General features: G+C 29.8%; 1 protein-coding gene across 5 annotated transcripts in view; it reads right to left on the bottom strand.

Moving 5' to 3' along the window:
• Positions 1–314: 314 nt before the first annotated feature.
• The window catches only part of mAChR-A (muscarinic Acetylcholine Receptor, A-type), a 117,183-nt gene continuing 105,705 nt past the window's right edge, over positions 315–11,792 (bottom strand). For all 5 annotated transcript variants that reach the window (XM_067266041.1, XM_067266048.1, XM_067266063.1 and 2 more), the window contains one exon: positions 315–4,319. In XM_067266041.1, the coding sequence (XP_067122142.1) occupies positions 2,466–4,283 (1,818 nt within the window). In that variant the 5' untranslated portion in view covers positions 4,284–4,319 and the 3' untranslated portion in view covers positions 315–2,465. The remainder of the gene's footprint in view (positions 4,320–11,792) is intronic.

Raw genomic sequence — 11,792 nt, 5'->3', positions numbered from 1 at the left:
GTTTTTCAGTATCTTATAATTAAATTTTCCAAATTAATCAGTGCTTCTTGGTCGACTTTAGATAATGGGTTCCTTGAATGAGGATCTTGAATGTTTCGTAACAATAATATTGTTGTTCAACTTCCTCCCCTTCTCTCTAGAGATGAACGAGAACGAACAACACAATCTATTGTCTAAATTCTATCCCAGTAAATCAAAAAATACCATTAAAAAAAGCCATTCCAATTGTTAATTTTCAGTTACTAAATTCGACGTTTGGGAACAATTTCTATAAATTTTCAATTTATATATATATATATATATATATATATATATATATATATACATTCTTTTTAATTACCATTCAAATAATTGTTCTATTCACAAACTTGGATTTATTAAGAAATTAAATATTTCTATTAAAAAAATTAATAATAAAATACACGAACAAAGAAGAATTATTCTAAAAACACAAAAAAATTCGTCCATTTTTAAAGTAATTACAAGTATATTTTAGAATTTTTTCCATTATTTTGACACATTTTTTCTCTCTTAATTATAACTTGGCACATCACAAAATGTAAATATTTATTTAAATAACAAGAACTAAATATTTATATGTGATTTTCATGTAATAATCCTTTGTACAATTTTCAAAATTACCATTTATATATAATTATATATAGTGTTTTTTTCCATAATTTAAATACAATAAATATTTCATGGAGACATCACACAGTAAACACTACAAAAATGTACAAATTATTATTATTATTACGATTTCTTTTATATATCAACTAGTGCAACTTTGATAGAATTAAAAAGCTCGGTATTTTATTATTCTTTTAATTTAATTTTTTAAAAGAATAATGTCACATTTTTTTAAATTTATATATATATATAGAGGCATATTTGCATAAGATTTTATTTTTAAAAAATTATTATTAGTTTCTTTATTATTATTCTTTTTATATTATTTATCAAAAGTTGACTGTTGCAACAGTCTTGAGCTTTGTCTCCCCCGAACGAAATTTAAAAAAATTAATTAATGTTGCTGCTTTTAACAAAAGTTCAGATTTTTTAGAATTAAAATAAACAAATTTTTAATAATTTTTTTTTAAATTTATATATATGTATGTATGCTTAGGGGAGGCCTGGTCCCTTCTGATATATAGATATATAATTGCCTTTGTTGAAGGCAAAAAATGGTGGCAAAAGTAGAAATTGTTATTTAGTAAAAATTCATATACTTTGCTTCAGCTCTAAAAATGTTTTTATTTATTTTTTAATTCTTATTTTCGATTTTAATTTAAATAAATACACGACTTTTATTGTGTTTTTTATAAATATTTTCCCCTTATTTAACGTTGTTCGCTTGTAAAAATTTCAAATTGTATGTCTTATAAATTATGCACCATAAAACTGCACATAGTTAGATAACATTCATTTAATTTTTTCTAATTTTTTTGTTTTTTTTTACGTTTGTGCACTCGAGGAACACATGCAAATGCTTCCAATAAAACAAAGAATAAATAAATAAATATATATATATATATATTTTACATATTATAATAATAGTATAATTTGACTAATATTCACGTAGTTTCCTTTGTTCTAAAAAATATTAACTGTAAACATTTTGAATTTATAAAATTGTACAACATATTAACGAAACTTTTTGGAAAAGTGGATTTTAAAAACGTAAACTTAAACATTTTTCTATAATTCTAATACTGATACAAGCAATGTAAATATACTGTTTTTTAAAAAATAAATTATTCAGTAAATTTGATATTTTAACTCATAAAACGAGGGGATATTTTTCATATTAAGTGAGCATTCCTTCGAGTTTTTAAAAGTTGTAATCGCGATACGTACACGTAACACACAACTATCGATTAAGAATATAGCAATGTAGCAAAATTTCCGTGAATTTTGCTACAATTTCGCACCATTTTTTTAACTCTAGATGCCGATTTTTGTCCTCCTGCAACCGTTAAGTTCGTTTCACGCGATGCAATTTCTGTGCAACCGACAAGCAGAGAAGCCGAACAATCTGCGTTAAACATAAATTTGCCGTTCTGAACCACGTCGAAATTTCGAATAAGTTCGGCTTCGTTGCTGATTTTACCGTTTATGTTGCGGCAACGAAAATCGCACCGTGTGAACCGCAATTTATTGTAAATTTTTGAGTCCAAAAAAGAACACATCCTTGAGTATGGTGCTATAGTTTTACGCACTTATCACTGTAATTTTTTGCATAATGTGAATATAAATTTTGAAAATTAGCGAAAGAAATGTTGGTTTTTGTGATTTTTAAGAAAAAAAATAAATAGTTAAAAATGACGATAGATGCATCATAGATGATTGTGTTTACGCTCTATTGTACCCGCTATTACTAACACACAGTGCTTACATTCGAACATATAGACATATATATTATTAATTAATAAGAAAATTTTTCTAATTTGATGAAAACGTCTTACTCAGCTAAAATAACCATGATTAGCAAGATGTCTTCGCTCATTGTGCCATTTACAAGAAAGAATTCGAATATAAGTCCTTCTGAAATTTGCATTGCAAAGTGCATAGCAGAGCGGATTAACCGTACTGTTAATGTAACAAAGATAATAAGCGAAATTCCATAATGTGTCAGATATACATTCTTCACACTTAATTATGGTTTTCACAAGTACCAAGACGTTGTAAGGTGTCCATGTTAAAATGAATGCAAACAGAATGGCACTCAGAGTCTTGGCTGCTTTTTTCTCTTGCTTACGCTCTTGTTGTTTTCTTTTCTTCTTTGGTCCGCGATGTTTAGCCATTTGCTTATGTACCAATTTGGCGTTGAGTGGTAGTCTCAATGTCTCTATGGCAGATTCTCGTAATCTTAATGAACCTTGTCTAGAATGTGGTTCCGTGTGTTTGCTGATTCCTCCAGAGCTTTCTGATCTCTTTGTAGGTTGCATTTTTGTTTCCGCTACAGTGTCTTCCTCCTCTAAGATCATTTTGATGGATGCTGGCGACTCTTCTTCACCCGCACAAGGCTGTTGAGGAAGTCGGATCAGCACCGTATACACTGAATCTGAAGAGATGGAATGCGGAGGTGCTCTTGATGTAGATGGCACCGAATCAGGCCTTCTAGGGCCGTTTCGGTCTTCCAGTGCTACAGCATCCGCTCGTTTGATGGTGTGTATCTGTTCGGGTTTGAAAGTAATGGAAGTAGTTCTGGAAGAAGACTGAATAGGCGTTTCTACAGAAGCGGGTGTTATGGCACCTTGAGAACCGTGACTGGTGCTATCTTCCTCTCCACCATCCGTGTCTTTATCCAAACGACACAAATTGAAAAGTCTCTCCTTTAAACGTTGCGTACGTGACTTCTGTACATTCGGTACATATAATGACGTTGGTACATAAGTGGTATCATCTGGCACACACGAATAACTTCTTTTCTTTTTTTCCTCCTCCTCTTGGGGGTCGTCGCTAGAGGTAGAGTTTTTGCTTCCCTCTTTTTTCCCAGCTTGAAGATGAGTTAACTCCTTTTTCCTCTTTTCTGTCTCTTGCCAAATTTTATAATATAAAGCACACATAACAGTAACGGGTACATAAAAGGCTGCTATAGCAGTACCAAAAGTAACGAAAGGGTTCGTTTCTAGAAATTGTATGTAGCACATACCTGCTTTAACTTTTCTGGAACCTTCAATATAAGGCCAAGCATATATCCACGGGGGCCAAAGTGCCAAACTTATGACCCAAGCAGAAGCTATCATAAAAGCTGCTCTTTTAGTTGTCCTTTTAGCTCTATACGTTAAAGGTCTCGTCACGGAAAAGTACCTGTCGAAACTAATGATCAACAAGTTAAGAACAGATGCATTGCTAATGAGGTAGTCAATAGCTAGCCATGTGTCACAAATGAATGGTCCCAGTGGCCATCTTTCGTATAAAATGTACAAAGTGAACAGGGGCATAGAAATGAGCCCTATCGAGAAGTCCGCTATTGCTAAACTAAGTAAGAAGTAGTTACTGATGGTCTGCAACTGCTTGTCCATCTTGAAAGATATCATGACCATGACGTTGCCCAAGACTGTGGACAGACTCAACAATCCTGCAACAAATCCGTATATGATGATCTCTGCCGTACTTCTTCTTCTAACTAAATCATCTCCCGTGTTGTTATCGGTAGTGTTAGAAAGGTTCAACATGTCAAACAGGGTGATGTTAACCGGAGACGCAGTGTCATTCACTTGTAACCACGACTGAGTCGATTTGATGTCAGAGAATAGTCTAGTTGTTGAGTCCGTCATTTTTGTTGATATTGCTGTGTAGATTTATCAAAGAAGCTGTAAAGAAATTATATAAATTAGTATTTTTATACAGGTGTTTCGTTATATACATTTAAACTAGCTCTAACTCAATTAAAGTATAATTGTTAAAAAACAGTTTGAGATAAAAACAACTAAAAGTAGAAGATATTTAAGAGAAATTAGCATTTTCTACTGCTTTATTCGATATGAGTCAATGGCTGAAAGAACAAAAGGTAGCAGAGTGGAGCCTGGCAATCAGAGCAAAAATACTTTTCCACTTTCTTATATATACTGTCTGTTTTTTGTTTAATATTATTTATTCGCCGACTACAAATGGCTATTTGTAAAGACTCGCAAAATTGTTTTTTTTTTCATTTTTTAAGTGCAAAATTAGCGTATTATTACTTCGTGTCTTAAATGATGTGTCAAATATATGAGAATTCGTATGGGCATTTTATTTTGTAGATTGTATTTATAGTTTTATGCCCCATAATACTTACAAAAACAAAATATTACCTTACAAGTGATAAGGTTGTAAGAGCTAGGATTAATCGAGATTCAGAAGTGATTAGTTTAGAATTAGTTGTAAGAACTGAAGATTTCTTAATACTCTAGAATTGATCTGGTTAGAATTAATATATAAACTTGAATTCCAACCGAACTTTTCTATACAATGCGCTGAAAATCGAGAGCATGATGTTATTCGATCCATTCACGTGGGATTAAGTCCATTAAACGAATGGAGTTAACTTTCTTGTCGGTTCGTTGATCGGGTTCACGACAACAAATCTTAATTTCAGGAAGATAAAGAAATTCCGTAGCGTCGCGCATTTATGCTTGTAACTTAATTTATGTACGCCCAAAACTACAGGTAAAGGAAGTTTATGTATAATGTGAAGATATTTGTGTAATTCTGCAAGTTTATAGGTTTGTAGAGGTTATTGTGTATGTGTGTGCAAACATGGGGGTGTTTATGTAGATGTTTCACAGATGGCTTATATGTATAAAAGAGTATACAGGTGCATTTGTTTCTATAGAAAAAAAAAACTGAACGGTGGGAAGTGTTTCCTGTGATAAAAGAAATGCAAGTGTAACTAATTAAGTAATCAGTAGTCGAATGTAGAATATATTCTTATAAGTGAAAATATGTTTAAAACACAGCAGCAAATTTTATATCTTGCAACGATGAGATCTAATCACTTTCAGAGCAACCCTTTACCGGAAACGGAAATTAATGTAGAATTTGCTCTTAAATGCCTTCTAATATATATTATAGAGAAAATCTGATTGTTTCCACACCAAGCGTTTAATTTAAATATTCTAATATAGCTCGACGATAACTCAAATGAATACAAATTAATGAAAAAATAATGGATACTTGTCAAACTATAAACATATGTAATTTAATTATAACTTCGAAATCAGAATTATTAGCTTTTTACTGATTTAAAAGGTGGTTTAGTGACTATTTCACATATTATTATTCTATTTTTACAACTAATTTGTTGCTAAATTTGTAATTTATAAAGTAGTAACGTAGCTTTAGAATCGTTAAGGACATCCAAAAATTTGGCCTATACGAGTGGTCCATGTATAATTTTTAATTAAAATTTATAAATTAGAAGAGTTTTTGGATGTCAAAAATAATTTCCTGAATTTTCTTAGTATATGAGGCCAATTATTTGATTATTTTTAAAGAATGAAGCCATCTGAAATTCGTTTCGTGTTTAGAAGAAACAAGTGAATCTTAATTACGTCAAAGATAAAAAATTTATCTTTAAGAGAAAAATGAAGTATTTTTCACTTTTTCTGTTTGGATTTTTTTCTAAAAAGAACAAATTGTAAAGTGAGAAAAGAAGGTAAGGGTGTACTATTGACACAACTGGAACGATTCTAACCAGTGTGAGATATGGAAATAAAAGACTAGCCACTCGTCTACTTCAATGTTGACACTAGAGATTAACTTGCAGTCGGATCACGTGACCAGCAGAGCACCTCTACACACACTTAACACAACTAAAACTAGTTTTAAAATCATTTTAATCCCGACTTCTCTCGATATTAATGTTGCTAAATCCTATGTTTGTCTTTGGCAACTTTGCCAAGTAATTACTACATACAGAATTCAATCGTTTTAACTCTGTAATAGTAAATAAAAAAAATAGGATCTCTTATTTTTACACCCCTTCCCCCTTTGCTTCGATTTAAATTTAATCCTTGGATCAAAAAATTAAAAGAAAAGGAAAATATTAAAATTTTGCTTGGTTAAATCGATGAAGTTCAACACGTTATTTGAGTTTTAATTAAAATTTTCGCTTGTTACGTTGGTAACATCTCGATATCTTTAGGTAATGAGTGTAAGTCGAGAAGTTCGTTACGCGGTTCGAGAGGTTAAGTACTGCTTTGTTAACAAAATTAACCAAAAATCTGTCAATAAATGAAAGGATATTACTTTCGGATTACGCACGGTTTAACATTTCTTCAGCATTCAAAATCAATGAGTAAAAGTAATTTTTACCTTGTTAAAAATAGAAAATTTAATTTATTATCAATCTTTTCTTTCTGTATGTTAAAGTTAATGGTGAAGTTAATGAAGAAACTTTTCTTTTAGTTGTATCGTGAGATAACATTTTTCTATTTAATTAAAATTAATCGAGTTAAAAGTAAGTAAAACCCAATCAAGTTTTATTGTTGATAATTAAAAATCAATTTTATTTATTTGTTTACTTTCTTTTTTGCCGAGAAGATATCGGAAATTGTGAATAACACACAAACAGTTTCTGTAGATCCGTTCGTTACACAGTAATTGCTTCGTTCTTAAGGAGCTTACTGCTATAGTAACAAAGTAATTATTAAAGCTTTGAACGATAAAAATCGATTTATTTAAGCAGAATTGATTTATACGCCGTTTTTTCTTTGTAAATTCGTAATTTTTTCAGTAATTATCCAATAAATTGGTTAACGACTCTATAAAGTCGAATGAATTATTACGGAGTAACTTAATAATGGTGCTACAGTTTTAATGGTACTGTTACAGCATCAAATTAGTTGCTGAAATATTTATTTTTTCTTAAGAATTGCAGAAAAGTCATAATAATCCCACGTGTATAAACTGTTTCCATATTCATAACGTATCTATGTATACAGTATATAATTGAATTCACGCCTGTCTGTCCTTTTGTTCCAATATCACTTCAACCGATTTCCATGAACTTTGTACATATATTTAGGATAGTCCTGGAAGGATATAGACTACTTTCCAATTCACGTCTGTCTGTCCGTCTCCTCAAAAATGTCTTAATCTTTCTCAGGCTATATAATATATTTAGCGTAAATTTCGATTTAAGATTGTTTCCGGTCGGATCTCTTTTAATATAAGTACTTTCTCGATATATACATTTTTATACAAATACCTATATTGCCTTTACTTATATCATTTTCCCGACCGAAGACGGGTATTTCAACTAATTTACTAGATTTATAAAAATTAAATAATGGTGAGAAAAATAAAACAATTCTAAAATACTGTCTACATAAAACAAAAGTGGAAATTCAATCAAAAAAATGTCATAACCAAAGGGAAAATACACTTTAAGAAAGAAAAATTCAGTCTTAAATTGAATAAAAACCGTAATCATAAAATTACTGTAGTGACTGCTTCATCTTGTGTATAATTGGTATGTAATAACACAAAAACGTATGTAGCATACATATTCTTTGGCATTATTAGTGTATAAATAGCAATAATGTTAACAAATTTACATAAAATGTATAATTCAGAATCAGTCACATCTTACTTTATTAAAGAAAATAGCTTAAATAGCACGGAAAACGTAATTTAACATAAAAATTTCGTTATTATGTAAGTTTCTTCATTTTTGCCGTAATAAAACTAGTAAATCTGAGTAGAAAAGAGTGAAAAATTACTATAAACTGTAATTCTATTGTATATTATTCATAGGGCGATTCCTCACACTATTAGATAATTGAAGATAATGCACATTTGGTTCGATAAATGCTCGGTGATCAACAAATCCGGAGATGGAGCATTCAAGGATGTGTGACAGCGTAATGGAGACATTCCTGGGAAATTCCGGTTGCGTGTCTGATCATTAACTTGCTGGAAAACTGCTGTTTGCAGCCCTGTTGTAAAAGAATTTTCTGAACGTACAGTACCCCGTGTGCCGTCATTGTTCTTTGTGCCATTAGGATTGACACTAGTAGTCTGTGACTACAATCAGGAGTGACTACTAGGCTTCCACATGAGGTGGTTCCCAGAACAGCAAACAGGAAACTAACAGTGAAGGCAATGTACCGCTCAGCACTAAAGTCGGAATTGAAGTGTTCACCGGTGGTCTTCGCCATTCAAAGAACGCGTGAATGTTGGGGTGCTAATGGAGTGACGCATAGAGGTTGCTGGGTATGCAAATTTGCCTCTACTAGTCGTTTGCCAGTGGTACAGAAAGTGACAGGGTTTTGTAATAAGACTTTCGACAAAACAGCCATTCTGCTTCTCTCGATGATGAGGACTCTTTCACAGTTGCTAGGTGTGCCTGTAGTTCTTCGAATACTGGCGCACCGTATTCGTGCCTAGTGTTTGAAAACCTTTAAACAACAGGCACATCGGACCTTTTTATAGATCACTGAGGTAGCAATTTAAGACATTCTGGTGTCATTGCTTGACACACGATCCGGACACAACTGTAATAATTTACATACGTAGCTGTAGACATAGATTCTTTGTCGATGGATGTATTGATAAATTAATATGATACAAAACTACAGAATAAAATAAATTTATTCAAACAACAAATTTTCTTAGAAAACGGCGAGCAACAATGTCCTTGAAACTATTATTAAATTTAGAAAAATGTGAGTAACCTTGCCAATATTTCTGAGTATGACAATGCAATCTGTTAGCAAAGAATTCAATTAATGTGTTAGTATCTGTGAAGCTAAGCAACTCAATGGATCAATGCTCGACTTCCTAAAATAGAAAGACATTCATTTTAACACATACTCGTACCAAATTATTGCTGCTGTTGTAGATAGTAAATTGAGATTTATATACAGTATATAAAACTCCCTCTTAAAAAAAAAAACTCGATTATCATAGAATAAGTGCAACCATCTGACGCAAAGTCTATCATTAAGTAAACAATCCTAACTGAATTTGTTGTAAGAAACAACCCTCCTTGACCTCTTAACATCGTCTCAAATTTCATTACACTGGTGAGAAGTTGAACATTGGACAACTTTTTCTCACTTAAATTAAAAAAAAAAAAAACTACTTTTTATTGAAAGAACGAAGTTAGAAAACCTAAATAGATCTAAAATACAATAATTCCTTTAAATTAAATTTAATTTAAAATAAAACAAATGGTAAAAAACGTGACAGTTACACATCACTTCACGAAGCAGAAACACGTGATAATTTTATTTGACTTATTATTATAATTAATGATTTTTTAAATATAATTTATTACGGATAAAAAAATATACAAATATTAATAAAATATAATTCGATTTATTGCATCACTGATTTTATTCCTCATACTCCTGTTAATTTCATTACTGAAATGGTATTTCTTAGCAACTGTTTGTACAAATATTTTCGATAATTGAAAAACATGATAAAGATTTTCGCTCCGAAGCAATAGAGACCATTTTAACAATTATAAAAATAAATATTTTATGATTTTTTAATATTAATTTCTGAATTGTAAGACACTTAAAGAAGTAATTATGTGTGCCGAATTCAAAGACAAAGACGATAAACTTGTATGGATCTCCAAAAATACCTTAATACATGCCTTATATCAATAAAAATAATTAAATTAGTACATCAACAATGCTTAAATACACCACAGTTGATCTTCGAAAGCCTCAATATTTTAAGAATGCTTCAAAAAATGTTTAAAAATATAACTTTTTCGGTGATAAACATGGTCGAAATTGCTACTAGATATTTTACACGCGCTTAATATATTGATTTTAATATCTACAATAAGTTTGATGAAAAAACAGGAACCATTAAAGCTACTTTTAATCTTCCAGACAGCTCTAACAATTTATATTTCTGCATATATTCTACACGTCATTAGGCAAAATTTCATCCAGAAAAACCAGCAAAAATTTTAAACTACCGTTCAACAGATATTAAAAAATTCGAATTTTTGAAAATAGGAATTAAAAATTAGGTTATATTAAACTTTTTTGGAAAAATAAAATAGTTTAAAAAATGCTTTACCCGTCATTGGCTAGAATCTGAAAAAGATTAAAAGTTTTTTCAATTACTTTCAGCTTATTGGCTACAATTCAAAACCGTATTTTGAAATTCTAGCCAATTAGCTGAAAGTATTGTTCGATTTATAAAGTGCTCCAAATGTGATTCTAAATGACGAACTGAAAAATTTCAAATTAAAAATTTAACTTGTTTTTTCAATAAAATTATGATATATTATTAACAAAAGATGATTATCCGCATAATATAATCAATATTTTCTGATTTATTATCTAAATATAAAATATTTAATGAGTTAAATTTATTCTCTTGTATCTATAAAAAAGAAGATTTTAGAAACTAACTTTTCTGTCAAAAAATAGAGCTTTTATATTTTACATTTACTATCAGAATCCATTTATCTTTGTTTTATAGTTTATTTTGTTTGATGGAAGGAAACCAGACATGTCTTTTCTCATAATTCTATAAATGCAAGACGAATTTATCAATCAGAAGAACTGAAATAGTTTTTCTTTTAAATCCTTAGTTTCTTATATAACATAAGGATAATTTAGAATATATACTTTTAAAGCTTTTGTCTTGTAAAATTTATAATATAATAAAAAATAAGCTTTGTATATGCAGTAGGATATGTTTGAGACACGTTATCTGTGTAAGCCATGTATAGAAGAATAAATAAATCTTTATTGGGCAAGACTTTTATTTTTAATAATGAATAAAATAATACAATAGCACTTTTTAAAAATTTACTTATTAAATAATTAATAATAATTGAATTATTTTGTGAATTTTTCAAGTTTACAATTAAATCGTTATTTATTTTCTTTTTAGAAATAAAATGAAATTTTATTCGTAAGATATTAAATTAAAAATGTTTTATTTTATTTTTACATATTAATGTTTAAAAGTACTCGCTTTTAATTTTCCCTTCTAGCTTCGGTGGTGTTTATTAAAGTATATTTTTTTCTTTGTGAAGAAAATTTTAATTATTTAATTCACTAATAAAGTCTTTTAATAATTTATTTTAACAATAATAATTAAAATATTATTTTGCAAAATTCCCGCTGAAGATAAATTGAGTTAAAATAATAGAGTATTTAAATATTATTTGTAAATTTATTAAATTAGTAATAAATAATAGAGTATTTGTATTGCTCGTTATTAATTTTAATAAGGTATAGAAGCTGCTTACTACATTCACCACTAGTAAAGGAATCACTGCAGCTTACTGTATTCACTAACAGCTCAGACACAGCACAGTACAG

The sequence above is a fragment of the Centruroides vittatus genome, unplaced genomic scaffold (genome assembly GCF_030686945.1).
Source record: "Centruroides vittatus isolate TY-2023 unplaced genomic scaffold, ASM3068694v2 contig_1051, whole genome shotgun sequence".
NCBI classification, from domain to species: domain Eukaryota; kingdom Metazoa; phylum Arthropoda; class Arachnida; order Scorpiones; family Buthidae; genus Centruroides; species Centruroides vittatus.
Note: the sequence above shows the minus strand (reverse complement) of the source record. Positions and strands in the feature narration are given on the sequence as shown.